Source organism: Pleurotus ostreatus, assembly GCF_014466165.1.
Source record: "Pleurotus ostreatus strain PC9 chromosome Unknown scaffold_5, whole genome shotgun sequence".
In the NCBI taxonomy this organism is placed as follows: Eukaryota; Fungi; Basidiomycota; class Agaricomycetes; order Agaricales; family Pleurotaceae; genus Pleurotus; species Pleurotus ostreatus.
The window spans coordinates 2054762-2075762 of record NW_023503160.1 but is presented as its reverse complement, the minus strand read 5'-3'; the positions used below and the strand labels follow the sequence as shown (position 1 = coordinate 2075762).

At 51.0% G+C, this 21001-nt stretch overlaps 10 protein-coding genes across 10 annotated transcripts; 4 read left to right on the top strand and 6 right to left on the bottom strand.

Moving 5' to 3' along the window:
• Positions 1-590: 590 nt before the first annotated feature.
• Positions 591-2420, bottom strand: PC9H_007763 (uncharacterized protein; the record flags this gene model as incomplete). Its single annotated transcript, XM_036777291.1, has 11 exons — positions 591-923; positions 1090-1136; positions 1190-1230; positions 1294-1452; positions 1519-1582; positions 1634-1667; positions 1734-1806; positions 1861-2064; positions 2128-2157; positions 2224-2289; positions 2350-2420. The coding sequence occupies 11 exons, from the start codon at positions 2418-2420 to the stop codon at positions 591-593; spliced, it is 1122 nt and encodes a 373-aa protein (XP_036630911.1).
• Positions 2421-3765: 1345 nt separating this feature from the next.
• On the bottom strand, positions 3766-5229 carry PC9H_007762 (uncharacterized protein; the record flags this gene model as incomplete). The annotated part of the gene is made up of 7 exons (XM_036777290.1): positions 3766-3776; positions 3836-3991; positions 4051-4147; positions 4211-4283; positions 4339-4866; positions 4917-5084; positions 5138-5229. 7 exons carry the CDS (start codon positions 5227-5229, stop codon positions 3766-3768), a joined length of 1125 nt encoding a protein of 374 aa, XP_036630910.1.
• An 831-nt stretch (positions 5230-6060) lies between these two features.
• On the bottom strand, positions 6061-8362 carry CAS42 (Triose-phosphate Transporter; the record flags this gene model as incomplete). The annotated part of the gene is made up of 7 exons (XM_036777289.1): positions 6061-6255; positions 6325-6500; positions 6558-6697; positions 6761-7199; positions 7277-7365; positions 7911-8099; positions 8181-8362. 7 exons carry the CDS (start codon positions 8360-8362, stop codon positions 6061-6063), a joined length of 1410 nt encoding a protein of 469 aa, XP_036630909.1.
• A 325-nt stretch (positions 8363-8687) lies between these two features.
• SOH1 (suppressor of hpr1) lies at positions 8688-9246 on the bottom strand (the record flags this gene model as incomplete). Its single annotated transcript, XM_036777288.1, has 3 exons — positions 8688-8787; positions 8836-8958; positions 9020-9246. The coding sequence occupies 3 exons, from the start codon at positions 9244-9246 to the stop codon at positions 8688-8690; spliced, it is 450 nt and encodes a 149-aa protein (XP_036630908.1).
• A 165-nt stretch (positions 9247-9411) lies between these two features.
• On the top strand, positions 9412-10611 carry PC9H_007759 (uncharacterized protein; the record flags this gene model as incomplete). The annotated part of the gene is made up of 5 exons (XM_036777287.1): positions 9412-9473; positions 9535-10089; positions 10140-10182; positions 10236-10385; positions 10444-10611. The coding sequence occupies 5 exons, from the start codon at positions 9412-9414 to the stop codon at positions 10609-10611; spliced, it is 978 nt and encodes a 325-aa protein (XP_036630907.1).
• Positions 10612-11986: 1375 nt separating this feature from the next.
• Positions 11987-13837, top strand: GNA12 (Guanine nucleotide-binding protein subunit alpha-12; the record flags this gene model as incomplete). The annotated part of the gene is made up of 8 exons (XM_036777286.1): positions 11987-12194; positions 12247-12664; positions 12850-12942; positions 12992-13110; positions 13163-13510; positions 13563-13645; positions 13700-13733; positions 13788-13837. 8 exons carry the CDS (start codon positions 11987-11989, stop codon positions 13835-13837), a joined length of 1353 nt encoding a protein of 450 aa, XP_036630906.1.
• Positions 13838-14060: 223 nt separating this feature from the next.
• PC9H_007757 (uncharacterized protein) lies at positions 14061-15552 on the bottom strand (the record flags this gene model as incomplete). Its single annotated transcript, XM_036777285.1, has 9 exons — positions 14061-14225; positions 14284-14362; positions 14417-14517; positions 14573-14798; positions 14853-15002; positions 15062-15144; positions 15203-15257; positions 15315-15386; positions 15437-15552. 9 exons carry the CDS (start codon positions 15550-15552, stop codon positions 14061-14063), a joined length of 1047 nt encoding a protein of 348 aa, XP_036630905.1.
• Positions 15553-15647: 95 nt separating this feature from the next.
• PC9H_007756 (uncharacterized protein) lies at positions 15648-16100 on the bottom strand (the record flags this gene model as incomplete). The annotated part of the gene is made up of 1 exon (XM_036777284.1): positions 15648-16100. The coding sequence occupies one exon, from the start codon at positions 16098-16100 to the stop codon at positions 15648-15650; it is 453 nt and encodes a 150-aa protein (XP_036630904.1).
• Positions 16101-17083: 983 nt separating this feature from the next.
• Positions 17084-18387, top strand: NRK1_2 (ribosylnicotinamide kinase; the record flags this gene model as incomplete). The annotated part of the gene is made up of 5 exons (XM_036777283.1): positions 17084-17184; positions 17240-17333; positions 17441-17740; positions 17794-17890; positions 18152-18387. 5 exons carry the CDS (start codon positions 17084-17086, stop codon positions 18385-18387), a joined length of 828 nt encoding a protein of 275 aa, XP_036630903.1.
• Positions 18388-18862: 475 nt separating this feature from the next.
• PC9H_007754 (uncharacterized protein) lies at positions 18863-20949 on the top strand (the record flags this gene model as incomplete). Its single annotated transcript, XM_036777282.1, has 7 exons — positions 18863-18963; positions 19017-19137; positions 19195-19362; positions 19424-19942; positions 19999-20205; positions 20260-20754; positions 20806-20949. 7 exons carry the CDS (start codon positions 18863-18865, stop codon positions 20947-20949), a joined length of 1755 nt encoding a protein of 584 aa, XP_036630902.1.
• Positions 20950-21001: the final 52 nt, after the last annotated feature.

Here is a 21001-nt window from a genome sequence, read left to right as displayed (position 1 = left end):
AAGAAGGGATAGATGTTTGAGACGACACAGCTCTAAGGCGCATCCCCATAACGACTTTCGATACACCATGCTGAAACACGGCGCGGCACGCCATGGTAGCTGAGCGGCAGCCATCGGGCGAGGACATTTGACGTGAAGGATGCAAGCCTCTGCATCCCGACGCTCTTTGTGTACGCCCTTGTGATATTTGTCGCGATGGCGAGGACGGGAACTGAGTTTAATTGGTCAAATGACAGAAAAAGCTGTTGAAGACGGTGAGAACGCGATTTTTTTTAGATGGACAACCATTGCCGTCGCCAGCATCGCATGCAGATGGTGGACGTTGTGGTTCGAGTTCAAGACGAATCGTCGAGTGCGTACGACAACGCGCGACTCTTCCCACGCCCATGAAGAGTCGGGAGGGCGGGATGATTGTAAATAGTCAGGAACGCGCTGCAAAGTCTAATTTGTCCGATGAGCCCTTATTTGCCCTTAGTGGAGGCACACCCTTACAACCAAGTACGTATGCTAGATATTGCCTGATATTACCCCGTAGTAAAATAAAAATCGACAAATACAAATATCGTGAAATCGTGATAAATATAATCAAGCTACCGCATCGACTGTGACCTGAACTGGGCCGAACGCGAGTAGTTCTCCAGCTCGAATGTCCGTGGCCGCATTTCCACCTTCACCGTCCTTTCTATCCGTACTTGTACATCAACATGTGATGGAAGTTCAGATTCGTGTCCCCCAATCGACGAGTCGAAGTCCGGGACGGTCAGGTCGAATGTATTTCTCGTGTCCTTCTCGAACTGTGATCGTAGCGCGCGACTCGCCGCGCGTGCAGAATCGATATCTTGTGTTATGGTAACTGCTTCCTCTAGACTTGCCATTCGACGGTCCATGGATGCGTCTAGCCGCCGTTGTGAGACAACGGAGGCCTGGAAAGAGAGAGGGAAATACTTACTATGTAGATGAAGTAACAACCGTTGACACATGATCCAGGTTATTGCATATCCAACAGAACATGCCGCCGTCTAGTATTGATGATTGCATACGCAGTAATAAGTATGGGAGAAGGTAACCAAGGAGATGCGTCATGCTCACCTGCAGGTTTTGGCTTCGATACAGGATGAGGTTTACAATGTTTACGGCTTGATGCGATCCGATCAACGCATGTATAGTTAAACCAGAGGCAATGACATACATGTGAGCAGCAAGAAATAGCCCAAGCCGTCATACAGCATCCTGAGTGGGAAGTAGGTCTCAGTCACCGGACAACGGGCGTGGTTAATCCATTAAGCCACGCACATGTTCGCTAGCCTGTACATCAAAGAAGTTCTCGCCGAGATCTTGTGTTGCAGAAGATAGAACACCGAGATTGCTGTGGCAGTAAGATCATAGGCGATAGCTATGACATAGTATACCCAAGCTGCCAATCCGTTCAGATACAAGGTAGCACCTCGACAACTGGAAGACATTAGGCTACTGAACGAGGCCGTTAACCCGAGATGACTTACTTTGACTATAACAAGCAAGTTAATAAGTGCAGCAGCAAGTGAAGGGAATTCATAACTTACATATTGTGGAGACACGACATCTATCAGTAACCAGGTCAGCGCCAAGTAATCAGAGAATTAATGAGACGGACATTGTCTTCCATATAGCGTTGTTATCCACTGGAACTGCACGAGTGGTCGTGGGTTGTGAGATACCGTCCATCAAAGTGGAGTGGGGGCAAAGCAACATACAGCACATGCAACGACGTAAGCACCGATGAGCGTCCATCCTACAATCTTTGATCGTCGTGATAGGTTGTATGCCCTGTTACGGCGTATGGGAAATCGGCGTGTGCAGAGGAGAAATAAGAAGGGTTACCTTACTCCGATGATGGCTTGAGACACCATTGCCTGGAGGACTTCATGACGCCAAGCGTTAAATTTAGAATGGCGGGGGCTCCATACAAAAGACACACCCTTGAATGAAGGCGGTACAAGGTAGAACAGTCTACACGTTGTATCCGTGAAGTGGCCATAGAAAAATCCCGTACTGCTAACGACCAAGCAGCATATGCTCACGAACCTACCATACCGACAATCATCGATGAGATGGCACCGGATATACTCTGTGAGATAGTGCACCCACTGTATGAGAAAGAAGAGAAGTGCAGAAAGCCTGGGAAATGGATCTTTATATCAGCAGGAGATCTACGCCAGTAGATAAGTACGAAGCTCTACGAACGTGAGACGCCCTAAACTTGCTTGGTCTCTATAAAACCTCCACACCACAGGTGAAGTCTGCACGAAGCTAAGGGCGAAGGCAGAGTGTCAGGGCACACGGATTTAGCATCAAAAAATAGGACCTCACTCAAATCCAGCCACCGCAAGGGACGCAATGCGCAGGTAAGCCGCGGCATTATAGTCTGCTTGGCTCAGCATAGTCTCGATGAAGAGTTTACTTGAGTTAATGTGGGCGAGCCACCGAGCTAGAAGGACTGTTCGCTGCAAAGCCTGGGGGACTTGATGAAGGCACTAAGCAACCAGAAGCGACGCTTCGACCACGCTGCGGGGCATAAGGCGCATTCCGAGAAGAGCGCTGAACTCTCAATATCACGGAAACGACAAGGGTGTGAAACGAATACCGCCTTCTACCCGCACACATCAGTTGCATGCTATGGTGTACGTTAGGCACTGACAAACCATCATTCGTGACAGATGAGTCCATATGGGATGTTGGAAGTAAAGACTCAGCGACTTGATACCCATCGGTGGTGTTTTGAATTGGGGATCAGTTGGCAGTAAATTGTCAAGGTGGCTCCTTCCATATTCCAAAGCGAGCATCTGACCAGAAGGACTGTCTAGAACATGGTCCTTGTAAATGATGGCAGCTTCCATGAGCACACATGGGGGTGCCTTCTAATGAATGACATCTATAAAGTTTCGAGGACTGTGATGGGGCCTGTATCTGATGAGATGATTTGGCCATTCTAGCTCCTCTGGTCTGCAATCAGCAGGGCGCAATGCCGGCAAGCGGGAGGACGGTGGCAGCCTTGTGCTTGGACGCTTGCAGTCCTTGAGTAGCCGACTAGAGATGCCGGTCAATTCTTCCCACAATACAGCACACCCTCTCATCGACTTCGCATAAACACAAGTCCCAGATGCGATCATTTGGTCCTGGTCAGCACAAGTCAGTAATCGCAGCGCCACATAACGAAACGCCTGGCCCTGGCAATACGATTTTTGCATTTAGTGTTCACCACCATCACTCCGAATACAACGTGGAAGTTGTAATCGAGCTGGTGCATCATATGGAAAGAGCAGTGGATATCTGGATAACGTTCCACCACCGATTTGATGAATACTTCCGGACTTGGCGATCTGTGGTAACACGCTACGCACCTAAATTGTGTGCGCCATATGCTCCTACCCTCGTTTGTCTCTAGACTATTTGTCCAGATGTTCCTCAAACTCCACTCGCAACCTTTACAGTGGCCAGGCTGACCGACCTTCCCAAGCCATCGCCCCCCTAAGCCACTCCAGTCATTGCCCATCATCATGATTGGCGTCACGGCAGCGTATTTTTATCCCACCATCATCACCGGGCAATTGCCGGGAACCCTACGATTACAATGCGCGCCGAAGCCAGCTCGCACACAGGAATACGAAAGATATTTGAGTAGCCAGTGATCCGAATTATGCATTAGTTATTAGATAGCGTAACATACATGATAGCGTGGATATTAACATGAATATTGCAATTGCGTGATGAGTGTTGAGTAAGAATCTAGGCGCGAACTAAGGTGGGAGGGAACCATCAGAATTGTCTGCCGAGGGCATGTAATCGAAACACGTACCCGATGAAGCCGTTAAGTGTAATTGGACGATGTTCGCCCACGTAGACCGTCTGCGATTGCGTTCAACCTCACTAGGGTTCATTTGTATTGTGTGTTGATCAGAAAGGCCGAGGTCGATAGCCATGCTCATTGCCATTTGACAATAAACTTTGAAACCTGCGGACGGACCCATTAGCACCCGGAACAATATGATGGCGGGCGAGTGGGAAACTCACTGGAAATTCTATTGTTCTTGTACTCTAGCCATGAGACCAGCATCAGAGCGTGGAGTGTGTCCATGTTTGGGAGATGAGCAACGGCGGTCAATATACTCTGCAAACACGAGGTGGACCGTTGAATACACGCGACAAGTTGAGTACAAAGGGGAGCACCCACTTTAGCGGTTTCCGAATAAGACTCGGACACATTATGCAGACCCCTGACGGCGAGGTCGGGGAGATTAGAGTACCTGCGAGCTGATGAGTCCACGGCGTTTGGATGTGGACGCGACAAAGGATGCTCACCGCGCTGACAAAGCTGCTATGCAATTTGCAAGAAGCGGCGGTAGTGTCCCTTCCCAGAACTCAGCGAGGATCTCCTGATAGTTCAGGAAGGGAAACTCCGATCCCAACTGCTCAAAGAACAACTGGATGAAGTGAGGCATTAAATCGGGGTGCGGCCGTTGGGATTGGTCCGAGTCATAGAGATGCAGGGCTCGTGAAGAATATGAGGGGGATCGTGCTTGATGTGTGCTTTGCAATAGCTGGGCCGGGCCAGCTGGAATAAAGTTGTATCCCATGGAGTCACCGCGTGTATTGCTGTGATAGGACGATATCGACGAGGACGGGGTGTGGCGAGATGTCGGACTGGTCGCGCGGCGGGGATCCGGAGGGTAAGACGGGTAGCGGCTGTTATAGTCGCTGCCATCTGCACAAACCACGCCGCTCGCCTTTGGTGAATGCGAAGTCGACCTGGGTCCCGAGTGCGACGATGCGGGGCTCGATGAACTCGAAGCCACTGAGAAGGCGTCCAGGGCGGGATTACTACTAGATCTGTGGCTATTCAGCGGGTCTGTGAATGGGCCTAACGGTAAATTACTCACCTTCGTTCATCCCCATATGATGAAGGTACATTGGAGCCTGCTATGGCCCGACTGCGCTCTGCGAAGTAGCGTTCGCGATCCTTGAACTTGCAAGGGATCTTGGCCGTCTTGCATGCCTCGCACTTTGACTCTGGCGAGGGCTGGAGACACTTTATCTTCTTGAGACGGCTGGTACAAAGAATGAGACGACAAGGACGCCCTGGACAAATGGGCCTACTTGCCAATTGTCGCAGGAAGTGACGAGACGCGGACGCTTTTTGTGACCCTGGTTGTGCTGAGGGGATTCGATGATGAATTGGAAAGAGTCCTCCATGGCGGTGAATGAGACAAAGTGAGAGAGCAGAAGAAAGAGGCGAAGACTATATAATAACCTCGAGGCTGCGACAGTCACGGGTGTAACGGTCTCTGTCCTGGCGCGCATCCTTATATTCGTGGTTGGCCATGAAACCAGAAATATTTGAGCCGATCCGATCTCTCACATGCTGAGAGACGAACTGTTTCAGTCGCCTAGCAATTTTATGTAACGACGAGCCTCCGATCCAAGCCAAGCCGGTCTTGCCTAATCAGCGAAACCACACACGTGGCAACCCGCGGCGTCTTTCCTGAAGGAGTCCCCATCACCCCGTCCTGCTTCCGGCCTTGTATACACTTGACATACATCGCCTGCTCAAGCCGCACTCTTCCAGTCCCTCTTTTTAAGCTTCCGTCTGCTACGGTCTCCCAGGTTTTCGTCTGCAATACACTTCGATCACCGTGACTCAGGTACTTAATCACGGAGCCTGTCCGACGACTGCACAAACACAAAGGCAACAGCAGGCAGTTTGAAGTAGGGAAATGATATCCGAGTCAAGCCTGCAAATGAGAGGCCCACACTGTCAGACCGTCGCATGATTACGAAAAAGTCGACCGTAGCCATGAGAATAGGCACCACAGCTTGATGCCCAAGCAAACAAGATGTCGGCCTCGAGTCTCCAGGTGAGAGAATCCCGATAAACCGCAGTCAACGTATATTAGGCGACAACAGTCACATGGACGCGGCGCGGTCCATTCAGAGTAATGAGGTCCTTGATATTTTCTACTAAATATATAATGTGAATTATTAGATTCATACAATCAGTGGATACTCTATGCATTGAGATGTCCATTACAGGTCCATGTGTGCCCGCGAATGACCAGAATCTTCGGACACGAGAGGAAGTTGTTCTTCATGCTCCGTCTTCGCACCGGAATAGCCGGAGTACTGGCGAACTTTGGAAGAACGAATGCTCCGAAGTTCCTCGGCATCACCTTCGCCCTCGTCCTCAGAGAACAATAGCCTGGCGTTATCACTCGGAAATTCCTGTAACAAGCCACACCACATTCATTAAAACCACACATTTCATCTTCGCTGACCGACAAGCTCGCTTACCTCGGATTCTTGCGAAGTCTGCGATGTTAGAGTATCCGTTTCTCGTAACGCCGTCGTATACCCTCCGTCTTCTATGTCGCTGAGGTCATCAGGGGTAATGGGATTGCCGTGAGCATCCAGCGGAACCGTAGATTCTATCGACTTGCGATATTTGTGGAAGGTAAAGAGAGCGATGCCTGTACAGTCATAGCGTCAGAGAAGCGGGTACCGTGGGGCCATCCTGACTTCCTTACCGCACGCGGTAATTCCTACGCCGGTTATATTGAGGGGGGTCAGTTGGTCGCCGAAGAACCAGGCCGATAACGTTATCGTAGTGACTTCTTTGGCTATTCCAGCAATAGACATCGGCACAACTCCTACTCGCTGGATAATGCTAGATTCAGCAAAAAAAAAGATGTCAGAGCATTTTCAAACGGATGAAAATTAAGCAACTTACTAGAACTCGCTCATGACCATACAGAATGCGACAACCCCGGGGGATATGAGATAGAGGATGGTTCGCAGTATCCTTCCGAGTCCTGAGAAATGGGGGCTTTGGAAGACAACTACCCAGTTTTCTACGATCGCACTGACAATCCCGACAGTCACACCCATGGCGGGTGCAAGCCAGTACACCGTCGCCGCTGGATTGTCCATACCCATCTTCTTGTCCTTGAGCAGCAGCTGCGTTAGACTCCAGCGAAACCCGCCAAGTGCGCTAGCACTGATGACCAAAATAAACCCAGTCAAGATGAAATGGGTTTCGGTAGCCACCATTAACAACACGCCGCAGAAGATCAAGAATATGACCCCGACGAGACGGAAGGAAAATTTCTCCAGACGAAAGAGGAAAGCGAACAGCAGCACGAATATCAGTGATGACGATTTGCACATGGCTATCATTCACGAAACAAGTTCGTTGAAGCGGTTAGTGTCCATCATACTCGGGATATGGGTGAAATCGGACACGAACTGTAGAATGATAGAGTTATGGTCTTCAACGACAGATTTGAGAGGCCAATATCAAGACTCGTCGCTATAGCAGTCGGAACTGCTTTTTTCCTACGAACCAACTCCACAGTCAGCAATACAGTCGCGTATACGGTGTGATAGATATCCGAGCCAGTACGTGACGACTTCGATCGCAGTCAATCGCTATGAGACCATGCGCTGATCAGATCGGCCTGCTGTCGATATACCCACAGCAATGCCATGAATACGACACGGACACGCAATACGCGGCCGCCTTGGAAGGCATCCACGCCCAGGAATAATCCTCCCCGGCTCGCTTTGGGCAGCGCGTTTCAGGATCGCGGAATTTGTTCGCGCCACCACATCAAAGGCCAGCGCAGAGGTAAAGGTAAATCTAATCTCCGGAGATGGAGAAGTACACAGAGCACAGCATACTGAGGCTAAGACAGCGCCAATGCGCGTCGATCGCCAGCACGACCGCCATGCCAATGTGGCAAGGGCCACCGCGATAACGCAGCCAGCTAGTCGTGCTTTACGGGCACGCTAGGGCATTGGAGGGCTATCTGACTGACGTAGAGCCCAGGGAAAGCAAGAGACACAACACCTCTCTAACACCATGCGTAATCGAGACTCACCCATAGTCCGCACGGCTCGGAGACCGTGGTGGCCGAAACCGTCCAGGCCAAAACAACCTCAGAAGAGCAGCCAATGCAAATTGCACGAACATGTGTAGGGTTGTGACGAAGAGGGGGAAGCCGAAGCCGAGGTGCTCTGGAGAGAACATCCATTTGTTGTACAAGGAGAGGACGGTCGCGAATAGGAACCTAACGCAGTTCGGTCAATGGCGCGCCCCTCTCGAGAAGAGCGCAAGATTCACTGCCTGTCCTCCGGCCGAGGCTACTCACCACGATGCAATGAATGCTGTATTTATGATGGCATTTTTCCACCAAAGTTTCTTCTTCTCGGCTATCGAAGCCAGATGGACGTTGAGGTGCCCTGCATGGTCCAGGTCGTACTCGTCCGCAGGATACACCTCCACCGAATGAGATTGACGCGTCGGCGCATAGTCATGAGACTCGTGGACCATGGCGGTCGAGTGAGTAGAGCGTGAGAATCCGGCACACTGAATGTTACACGTAGGCTATCTGATATAATTCATGATCGCAGCACTACGCTTCTCTGGGACACTTTCTTAGCGCGTGCCCGTCCTCGAAATATACAGTTTATATGTAAAAGCCCATCAAATGCTGTACGGATGATCCACTGCAAGTCCGAGTGAGAAGATCGAAGAAAGCAATTTACTGTCAATCGGCGCCAAGTACCAACCCCAGAATGCAGAAGAGAGGCCTCAAGGCACCATGGTCATGCTGGACATTGCCCAAGAAACACCGAATGAGTCAAGGACTGTCAATTCAAGTTGGGTTTGTGCCGGTGGAGGTGGGGTTTCCCCCCTCATCGTGAGATTCTGAAGCCACGGGCTGCTTGGTACGGTTCAGATGATTGGGATCTCGCCTACAGAATGAGTGCATCCATCCACCTGCAAGGCAATGGACCACAAACCAGCTCCGCCAGTGATCGTGTTGTTTTTGCTGCAGATATTCCCTCAGGGCCTCGTCTTTCTTCATCATCGCTCGGAATTCCGGGGTCTGCAGCAACTCGAGATGATGGAGGGCATGTGGGTAACTATCCCGTCATGATCAGTGCTCCGCACTCGAATACGCGGAGGTGTATGTGGGAAACGTACTGTATGAAACGCGCATATTCTTTCTCCTTCCAGTAAAGCAGATATTCCAGGTAATTTATGAACGCTGGCTGCTCGAAGAAGTTCTGTTGCGCCAGGGAGTGTAAGTAGAATGGATTTGCGAGAGCCTGCACGAATTCCAGCTCCAGTTCAAATCGGGCTCTGTTGACAGCCTTGGGATCCGTGCTGCTGGGTGATGTGGGTTGGGCATTATCGTCTGCAGGATCCATAGCCGACTTATCTACACGACGATTGAAGTGGTAACTTGAAGGATTGTTTGTTCCAGGGACCCGAGCCAAGCTCAGCGCTCACGTGCCTGCCATCAATTTTATGGGCCGACTGACGCGTCGGTCACTGCAGCCACTCCCCTCCTCCCATCCCCACCGAATCTCGCGATGTCTAGTACTGAAGAGTCAGGAGGCTGGCAACTTACAGAATCCGACCCAGGGGTGTTCACGTAGGGGCTCTCTCGCGACTTAGAGGTGCACCACCATTAATTCGATTCCGATCCTTCGCAGCGAACTATTGAGACGACTGGGTGTACCGCTCATTGTCGACGATCTCTACTCTCTCGACTCGGAATCACTCGCCTTGCTACAGCCCCTTCATGCCCTAATTTTCCTCTTCAAATGGATACCGGAATCCGCCTCAGACTCCAGTTCAGCCTCATCTGGGGTCCCCGATCCAGAGTTTCCCGGCTTCTTCGCTCATCAGGTCGTTAATAACGCTTGCGCAACACTTGCAGTGCTAAACGCTCTCGGGAATATTCCCTCTCTGGCAAGCGGGCCGGAACTTGCTGAACTCAATAGTTTCACCACGGGCATGGATCCTCAGACTCGCGGCTTGGTAATTACCAGCGCGGACTGGCTCCGAGAAGCTCATAACGCTCTTTCGCCCCCCAGCGCTATCTCTCTGGACGAATTAGGTTTGCCGAAGAAGTCCGAAGATGCATACCACTTCGTGGTGTACCTCCCTTTTATGGGATCTGTTTACGAACTGGACGGCTTAAAGCAACATCCAGTGAACCACGGACCATACCCTGAAGCTGGTGAGGGCTGGCTTCAAAGAGCTCGGTAAGTCCACGCTTTCGGCACATGTATTACGTCCTGTATATCTCGTTTAGTCAAGTAATCGAAGCTCGAATAGCCACCTATCCTCCCGGCGCTGTACGTCGCCTATTCGTCGGGTGTTCATCTATTACTGACTGATGTCCTTCTAGCTAGAGTTCAGCCTCTTAGCACTGCGCGATGACCCCCTACCCGCGCTGCAGGCTCAGTTGACCCAGCTCCAGTCTGCCGGTCTCGACTCTGAGGCCGCTGAGATTGTGGCTAGACTTGCGAACGAAAATTCCAAACGCGAACGTTGGGCGGTGAATATCTTCCGGCGACTTCACCCCGCTAGACTGACTAACCATCTTCTATGCTTAGTTTGAAAATAGCTTACGGCGGCACAACCATACCGGTCTTGCCTACGGTATCCTCCTTGCGCTGGCCAAGGCCGGCATGTTGGGAAAGGCGAAAGACGAAGCCAAGCAAGTGATGAAGACTCGGCTAGAGAAGCGGCGGGAGAGAGGCGAGGACATGGAAGAGGACTAGTGTCGCCTGGAGAACCCTGTATCATAGTGAGTATTCTTAGTTGCGCTCCGTGAATCGTTGCGCGTACAGTCGAGAGCGGAGACCTTGCGCCTTCCTCGTGAAACCCGATCATCATCACAATTCAAATTATGTGCACACTGAGTGTTCTGAACTTCGATCACGCTGCTCGCAATTTATTCCACTCTATTTTGGTGGTTTTCTCTCCCGTTTTGTCGCAACCTAGACGTCGCGTTGAACCCGTTTCGGGATGTAAATGATGATACCGCTCGCTTAGCAGAGCTACCATGTGCACCATCTATGTTTGGGCGGGCGGCGGCTTTTCCGAAGTTGGCCGCCATGCCAATATACCTGGGTATGGAAGCTTAAGCATCGCTCACTGGTAACTGGTATGTGCCTTCGCACTCTTGTCAATTGTCATATATTCCTACTGTTTATTATAGTTTCCATCTCACGATACCATCAAAGCACGGTGATCAAAGAGGCCTTCTGCCAGGAGATTATGTGTTGATGGAATCCAAACACCATGTTGCAGACAACACCACAGTTCATGATCAAAATTCTAGTCGCCACTCGCGTTCCGCACTCCCTCCGTTGCTCCTCCCTGCTCATTGCTTCCGGCGAAAAGAATATTTCTCTCGATGATCGACGCACCTGTTCCGGCCTATACGCATCGTCGTGGACACTCATGCGACCCCAGTCAAAGTGCAATACAAGTAAGCCGGGCATATCCCTCGGACGAACCGGTTTCGTTGTCCAGGGCGGTTCCGATCCCATCTCAGGGGTGCAGTGATGTCCTCCGGCGGCAATGTACGATTGACCCGTTCGTCTCACGATCGGCTAGAGCTCAGGGTGGTGCTGTAACGACAAACGACAAACAGCAGAACGCACACGCCATCAGAAATTCAGCGCATACGATTGAAGGTCTCGTTGGGCGTGGGGGTTCCATTCATCCTTAACAGCGAGGACTGCGCAGCCGAGTGGGAAAAGCTCGGCGAGGATAGCCGAAGTTTCACAGCCGTAGCTACAGCATCACAGGCTCGTCTTGCATTCGAGTCGTACCGAACAGTGTAGGCGCCCACTCACATCTCGGTCGTTCAAGTGTGCCGATGTACGATTATGCCGCGTCAGTTGCTCCCCAGATGCGCGCCACTTCCGTCTAGAATGCACCCTGTTCCCACGCTCCCACGCTACTCGCAGGGAAGGGGGCCACAGGAGATTCAAGGGTGCAGGCGTGTGGAAGTAAAGATGGCGGCCAGTTGACTTAAAGGTCGTCCTTTTCGCCATCATCCCGAGCCCTGGAGCTTCCATTGGGTGGCGATGGGGTGCAAAGGATAAAGCTATCTCTGCCGTCCCAGGAGTCCTGTTGCTTCTCGCAATGCTCAACTTCAACTCAACAGATACGTTTGCTCAAAATGTTGCCCCGCCGCTTCTCGAAACACCAGATGTTCGAAAGGCGCGGATTGCACAAGAAGCCGTGGCGCTTGAAACCAGTAAGCGTATTGACGCCGAGCTCAAGGCTAGGCGTATCGCGTTGCAGAAGAAGCCACCAGTGAAAGTTCTTGTGCTTGGTCAATCAGAATCTGGTTTGTGTATTACCTTTACTCAACGCTTACCCGAACGCTTAGTCTAGTGCAGGAAAGACTACGACTATAAAAAGTAAGCGGACGGACGCGTACGTACGATGCTTGGAGGCGCTTAGGCCGACAATGCCCCACAGATTTCCAAATGACCTACGCCCGTCAAGCTTGGGCACAGGAGCGGAATTCATGGCGGCCGATAATTTACCTGAACATTGTGAGATCCGTGAACTGCATCACCACTATACTTGGCTCGGAGCCCGATGCCTTGAGGTTAGCCGGTGGCTTGACATTGGGATCAAGTTCACACTAACGCTCCAGCTAGGGAAGATTCGCATCGCCCTCCCACCTTATCCAGTCACCTTCAGGTCCTGCTGCTTCGTCTGGGACCCATTCGACGAATACAGGAGATACTGGAACGCCTCTTTAGTTCCGCTACCATTTCAGCCACATCACAACTCGGTTCTCGACCGCAAGTAAGTAATACCCGACGAGCCGGGCATAGCTTTCCAGAGATATCTGTGCGCTCTCATTCGGGGTGGAAGGGCGTCCTAGACTCGGTTGAGAGAACCCAAGATATCGCAACAGGAAGCCCGACAAGATCAATCAGCAAACGGAGACACGGCCACCCCATAGAGGAAGTCTCTGATCTGCTCTATAGGTGCAAGGATGATATCATCGCCCTGTGGTCTGATGATACAGTCCAAGACCTTCTCGCTCGTCACAATGTCAAACTTAGAGATAACCCGGGATTGTGAGATAATGTTTACATACCTCTCGGCTATGCATTGACTTGGTTTGAGTTTTTTGGACGACGTGGACCGGATTGCCTCCCGAGGCTACGAACCGTCAGACAAGGACATCGTACGCGCTCGCTTGCGCACACTCGGTGTACAGGAATACCGATTTTCATTGGACACGGGTGCGTGATAACCGCATTTGATGGCATGTGCTACTTCCAACGTAGCTTGAAGCTGACGGCCCGCAAACCGAATGGGTGATGTACGATGTCGCTGGCTGTCGCACCCAGCGGGCCGCATGGATTCCTTATTTCACAGATGTAACGACCATATTATTCCTGGCTCCCATTTCAGCCTTCGACGAATGGATACACGAAGGACGCCGAGTGAACCGCTTACAAGATACCTACATGCTTTGGCAGATGCTCTGCGAAAGTCGTTTACTGACACATGTGCAGATCATTCTGTTCATGAATAAATGTGACCTTCTTGCCAAGAAATTGAAGGACAAGAGGATCAAAGTTCGGGATTATGTTCTTGACTTTGGGAGTAGACCGAATGATTTCAAAACTGTGACCGAATGTGAGCGTTGTGCTGGGCAATGTTGTATCTAGGCTGATGCCAGCTACGGTAGTCTTCCACAAAGCATTTAAGGACATATTCAAGAAGGGGGACAAGCAAGAGCGCCGTCTGTATTCTCATTTTACTTCAGTTGTCGTGAGTCCTTCACATTTACGAGAACAGCCAATCCAGAAGTATACCTGTATATAGGACACGAAGGCAACGGCACTCACACTATTTGGCGGTATGTGAACATATCTCGATTTGTACATTGCGCACCATTAATTCGTTACCTTAGTCCACGATGCAATCCTCAAAAGACACATTTCTAAAGCTGGTCTGTTATAGGCCATCGTATATCCGCGCTCCCAGGGCTCGGGTGGCAATCCTCATCAAGTTGTTCAAGTAGATGGTCCTATATACTCCACCTTCGCTGTATATATATTTGATCTCGGTGGCTATGCAAACTGCAACGTGCGCAGAAGTGTCCTCAGTGTCCTTGGAAAACCTGCTACAACCCCTTTCAGAACAACCCTTGTCGATGCTACCCCACAGGCAACTTGGAGGTATTCTAGAGATCCGGCCTTTTCTTGTATAGATCGAAGTTAGGACGCCGGCCAGATATCTGAATGTCCCTGGCCACACGTTCCGCCCCTTCGAAGACGCGAAGGAAGTTAGCCCCGGTAAGCCCTGCAAGTTCGTACTTATTCCATCCACGTTTGTATAGTTCGGCAATCTACCACAAACCGATTTTATTGAGCGTGTCTAGTCGGACAGAAGACCGGAGGACATACCAAAGCTGGATATTGTGAGACATCTTCTAATCCTTTTGGAGTGTCGCCTATGCCATCGAAGTCGCTTCCTATCCCAACGCTGTTGTATGGTTAGAATTCATGGAGGCGGATAGCTAAGGGGGAGAATACTGACTGTTCTTTACCTGCTATTTGGGCAATATGGTCGACGTGGTTGGCTACTGTTTCGACGTTGGCCTCGTCTGGCTTGGCTACAAACGCCGGTGCGAAATTGACCTGTCAGAAGGAATCAGAAAGCAATTTTTGCAACAACTTGCGAAGATTGATTAACCATAACAACGGCATCGTTCTGGCCTTTACCGGGGCCTATTAACGCAAGGATATCGTCCGGAACGTTGCGTGGTACATCATGAACAGCTCTGGCGGAAGAATGGGACCATATGACCGGCGCTTTGGAATATTGAAGGGCCTGTCTTGCTGTATCATCCGAAGTATGTGACAAGTCAACTAATACTCCTAGTCGGTTCATCTCGTCGATTAGCGATCGGCCGAACGCACTATTGCGAACATCATGAGAATGGTAGTCAGACATTGACAGGATGTGGTCATACCTCAACCCATGATGCAGGGGTTTCTTCCCTGGTGCCATGCCGCAAGAATCTGCGAAGGCGTTGTGGCAGGTGTGAGTTAAAGTCATATAACGGACGCCCAATGCATGGTACTGTCTTAGCACGGCCAACGAGTTGCCGAGTTGGTGTCCTCTGGAACGACGGGAGGGGTTATACACATCTCTGACGAGTATAGGGAAGGTCACGCTCACCCTTCTACGCCCAAAAGACTGGCTATCTTGCCGCTGCGAATCGCAGTTTTTACGTCCTCGGAAGTAGCAGCATATTGAAAGGTCTAGTTCAACAGATGCTTGTCAGGCCGTAATGTAAGTGTGTTTGGGATGGCAACGAACCTCGGGATACTTGTCAATTAAGAGACGGGCTACATCAATTTGTTCCAAAGTATCGCTGGAAAACGTGTCAAGACATCAAGACAGTCATAGACAAGGCACAGGGCCAGCATACCGAACACGCCAAGTAGCGTTAATGAAATCTTTTCCTTCTTCCTGTGGGTCGGCACAGCCGACATAGACCGACCTGTCCAATTATTGATTGAATAACGTATACCCGAATTCCGCATCTCTTACCAGAAGAACCCTCCTACTTTGCCTTCCCTCAACCGAGGTATATCCACGTGAGCAGGCATAGGGCTGTCGAGGTCTATGGCGGTGACATTGTTCTTGTACAGGAACCGCGCAAGCATAGGTAGGTCTGCGGCGAAACCATGAAAAACGGTTCTACCGACATTGACAAGGTACGACATTTACCTATATGTCCGTCCTGTACGCGCAAGAATGATCAGTCGAGTGTATTTAAAGGCCTGCCGTCACGTACGATGACCGGGGCCTTGTCAAGGATGCTCAGCGCTGCCAGCATAGGATCACTAGGCAACCTGCCTAGCCACGGAAATAGCTCTTCCGGCAACTTATCTTGAAAGGCCAGCAGCGGAACCAGCCCTATCACAAACAAGAGAGTGAGAACGCCCCAAACTGCAGCTCGAGTCTTTGAATTGGGTTGAGTCTCCTTATTGCTGTCATTTCCATCACCATTCTGGTTCCCCTGGCCAAGCAATTGGGTTCGTTCGTTATCGTCGTCGTCGTTCATTCTGAAGAGTACTGATTGTGTGACCCCGAGAATAACCGCCATGGTCATACGCGCGGCAGCCTGTGAGCCGCGCGTGGTCCTAGATTGTTCATGGCCAGACGAGCTGCTATCACTGGAGCTTTGGCTTCCACTTCGTTCGCGCGGCATGGGAGAGAAGGTCTTAAAGCAGGATGAGCACCATGAGGAAGCTCAAACCCCTGTTAGGCTTAGCCGATATCTTTCAGAGTCCGGCTGCAACTCATTCTATGTTGGAAAACATTGCAATTCAAGCAAGCCACTCGCGCACTCCGCATCCAGTTCGAGTTCGTTTTGGCAATTCAAACCAGCTCTTGACAACAGCATGACAGCCGCCGCCGCTCAATCTGCAAGTTTTTTCCGTTTGAAACTGGTCAGGAGAGCAGCTCTGCAACAGCAGGGGGCCGTGTGTCGCCTGTCATCGAACGCCAACAAATTTGCTGTTCAGATCAGTGGACTGGTATAAATATAATTGATGTCCCGGCAGAATATCGTTCTCGACACTATCGCTCGTTGCTGAGCCGATATCATATGTTTCTATCAACAACAATCGCCTATAAACATGGATCAGTGATGCGAGAAACAGATTCATTTGTTCTGGAGGGAAAAAAGACGCTTCATGTATCATGGTGGGCGGCTGAGTGTCCAATGCCCTGTGCTTCTTTGAGAATATATTATCCACGGCAAGAAACAAGACGAGCTGTGATGCATGATGGGTATCCTAGGGCTCAAACATGGCTAGTCGACCACTTGATGGCACAGTTGAATTCAATATTCGACCGTAGGTCCAGCTCTTACCCACAATATCGTAGTAAACGATTTCGGGTTAGCACTTCCTACCTTCGTGAGCGGTCCTCTGACAAGGTTCTAAATCGGAGTCAGGTCCGAACAAGATCAAAGATTATCTTATCTTTCTTATCTTTAGGCTCTCAATCTCTCCGGCGCGAACTGTTGAGCCTGGTGGGTGTGTGCTTTTTTAGTTGACGAGTATATTTTCGACTTCTGAGGCTCTTGAAGCCCCCCAGCTCCCCCCATCTATAATCGGCCACATAGCCTTAATATAGTTTCCTGGTACGCTCAGCTGCAGCCTCCTATCTCATCCCTGTTCCAACGAGATGAGCGACGAACACACTACAAGCCCACAACCTGCCGCCCAGCCCGCGCCGAGGGCAGATGAGCAGGACGTACCTACCAAGGTTATATTTGTCGGCGTCGGGTCAGTCTAGGTCTGTTCTAGATATAGTGTCCGTGGGCCTGATCTTCGCTTTTAGCGGTGCAACATGTTCTGGGAAGACAACGCTTGCGAAACATCTCAGGCGGATCCTTCCTAACAGCGTGATCATCCATCAAGACGTGCGTTACTCAGTGTGGATACCATGTTGCTTAAGCTCAAATTAGCTAGAACATTAGGACTTTGCCCCAGTAAGGACTTGCAGAATTCAACTTGTGTAGATGACTAGATGGATTTCTAGCCAATGGAAGAAGTGCCTCTTCATCCCGTACACGGAGTCCAGGATTGGGACTCTGCCCCAGGAGCCATCTCATGGGCTCGTATGGTCACATTTCTCCGACATGTAAAGGAGACAGGAGTAATCCCGCCCGATCATCGAAGCCACGATCATCTCAACGAACAGCAAGTTGTACCGGTACCCGACGAGCTCGCTGATAAGTGGAGAGCTCACTTTCAAGCTCTCCAACAAAAGCTTGAGGCAGAGACCAAAGAGAAGATCATTTGGGGCTTGGTCGATGGATTCTTGCTTTATTGGAATCATGTAAGCTATGATCAATAAGTCTTGCCAGCCCGAATTCCGACGCGTCTGGTTAGGATGTAGTGGACCAATTGGACGTGAAGTTCTTCCTGAGGGTGCCACACGACGCATTGAAGAAGAGGCGTCATGACAGACACGGATATCACACTGCAGGTGAGAGGTCTTGTTTATTCCTTGGCGTGTTCTTTGCCATTTACAAGAACTCTCTTCTTCTTTCTTGCTCGCGAATCACCAAACTGTATACACGATCGTATATTCACCCCGCGCTCAATGTCCGCACGGCTCACCCGTCGTCCTTGGCCGCTATGCCACTCCTCAATGAACGTCAAAACCTCTAATTCCCCACTTCCTCCACAAATATTTGACAATCGGTGTTCCTTGGCTTTCCGTACGGAGTGCAAATCGATCTTCTAGAGGGTGCACTATGGCGCGATCCCCCTCAGTACTGGGAGAACATCGTATATCCGGCATATGTTGAGGCGCATCGCCACCTATTTGTGGACGGCGATGTCGAGCACGGGAAACTCGCGAGCGATGCGGATAAGCTTGTGTTATTAGAAACACTGGAGATGACCATGGGGAACGCCGTGGAGAAGTGCTGCAGCGTATTGGACGGTGCCTTGGGGGAATTACACCCGACGGCTGATTAAGCACATAGACGGTGTAAACAGACATCAGGAGGCGGATGCACCAAGTCCGCTCGTACCAATCCAAAGTCGCGCCCAAGCTTGGGATTGTAAGCCACATGAGCAGGAATCGTTTATAACTAGCGTGTCTGATGGTGCGGGTCTGGACGCACATGTGTCCCTCCAGACCGCCCTTTTACTTCACGCATTTGTATTGCTCAGGTTCAAAATATGTTTAACACCGGATGGGCGGGCGCTAAATGGCGCCTACCCCGGGAAATAGGAGACGGCATCCCGGCCAAAAGCCGACTTTCCTGATTGAGCAGCCGGCTCGGTCAATAGTAGGGGAATCACATGCGAATCCCATGGTACAACTGAAATCCTGTGATTGGTCCGAGCCGTCGATAGCGGCTATAAGTATCGAGCCGGGGAGGCGACGCTCTTGGACAGTTCTCTATCCTCTACCACTACCATCCCCCTCTTGCACACACACATTCAAATGGCTCAGGTCATCGTTGTTGGTGGCGGTCTCGCCGGTCTCTCTGCTGCTCACACTCTCCTCGAGCGTGGCGCAAGCGTTTTGTTGCTCGACAAGCAAGGGTAAGCAGATCCGTTTTCTATCCTTTTGGGGGGAGGAACTTATCGTGCTTCAGCTTCATGGGTGGAAACTCAACGAAGGCTACATCGGGAATCAACGGTGCTGGCACGCAGGCACAGCAAGAGCAGGGCATCCCTGATACTACAAAGATCTTCTTCGAGGATACCAAGAAGTCGGTGAGTAACCTGATACACGGGTCTGCCTTGGTTATTTCTCATACTTCTGCTTTTCAGGCTCGTGATCTCGCTAGAGATGATTTGATTCGCGTTCTCACCGGCCGCTCCGGTGACGCCGTCAACTGGCTGCAGGACAAATTCGCTCTCGACCTTTCGAAGGTTGCGCGGCTCGGCGGTCACTCTCAACCAAGGACACATCGTGGCGATGCCCAGTTCCCCGGCATGGTATGTATACGCTCCGTCTCCCGCTTTAAAGCCGGTGGCCAATCCTCGTTCTTTTCCACAGGTCATCACCTATGCACAATTAGAGCGTCTTGAGGACTTGTCCGTCAGCGACCCCGAACGTGTCAAGATCATTAAGAAGGCCCGTGTCACCAAGTTGGTCAAGGATGAGGCTGGTGCTGTTATCGGTGCCGAGTACACGCACGGCGGAAAGACCGAGACTGCTTACGGCCCCGTCATTCTTGCCACCGGTGGTTATGCTGCCGACTTCTCTGAGGATTCGCTCCTCAAGAAGCATCGTCCTGAGCTTTGGAATCTCCCCACAACCAATGGTGACCACTGCACTGGTGATGGACACAAGATGGCAATGGCCATCGGCGCCAACGGAATCGACATGGAGAAGGTCCAGGTCCACCCAACCGGTCTTGTTGACCCTAAGGAGCCCGAAGCTAAGGTCAAGTTCCTCGCAGCTGAGGCACTCCGTGGCGTTGGTGGTCTTCTGCTCGACAACACGGGCAAGCGTTTCGTCGACGAACTCCAACACCGTGATTTCGTTACTGGCAAGATCTGGGAGAACGGCAAGGTATGATGATCGACACCCGATCCTTTACTATTCACATGCTAATGGCTGCTCGTCAGTTCCCCATTCGCCTTGTGCTCAACGGTCCTGCTTCCAAGGAAATTGAGTGGCATTGCAAGCACTACGTCGGTCGTGGACTCATGAAGCGCTTCGAAAATGGCGATGAGCTTTCCAAGGAGTTCGGCCTCAAGCCTGAGGTTCTTAAGAAGACATTTGAGGACTACAACCAGAGCGTCCGCACCAAGAAGGATCCCTTCGGAAAGAAAGTGAGTACCCACATTTTCGTTATGCAACGTGCACGTCTAAACTTCGAATCACAGTTCTTCTCTGGAGAGTGGAAATATGACGACATTTTCAACGTCGCTGTTATGACCCCCGTCCTCCATTACACCATGGGTGGTCTCGAGATCGACGACCAATCCCGTGTTATCGGCCATGACGGCAAACCCATCGCTGGTCTTTTCGCAGCTGGCGAAGTTGCTGGTGGTGTACACGGTGCCAACCGCCTCGGTGGCTCCTCCCTTCTTGGCTGTGTTGTCTTCGGCCGTGTATCCGGTGATTCAGCAGCCGCATACCTCCTCCAGACCACGGGCGAGATTGTGAAGAAGGCCGGCGGTCGTCTTGGTGCCCTCGCCGGACAACTCTCATCTCAACCATCAACATCTGCCCCTACACCTTCCGCTCCCGCTGCCACAACTTCATCACCGACACCAGTTGGCAAGACTGGCCAGTACACCATGGAGGAGGTTGCGAAGCACACCAAGAAGGATGATGTCTGGGTAGTCATCGATGGTCAGGTCTTGGATGTTACTGAGGTCAGTTCACCATGTCTTGTGTCCAATGCTTGATACTGACCATTCGAGTAGTTCCTTCCGGATCATCCAGGAGGAGAGAAGGCCATCATGCTCTACGCCGGACGGGACGCCACGGAGGAGTTCAACATGCTGCACGACCCCAAGGTCATTCCTCGATATGCACCTGACGCGGTCATTGGCTCGCTGAAGAAGTAAACGGCAAAACTTTACAAAAGTACGGATGTCGATGCCTTGCTATCATTATCGG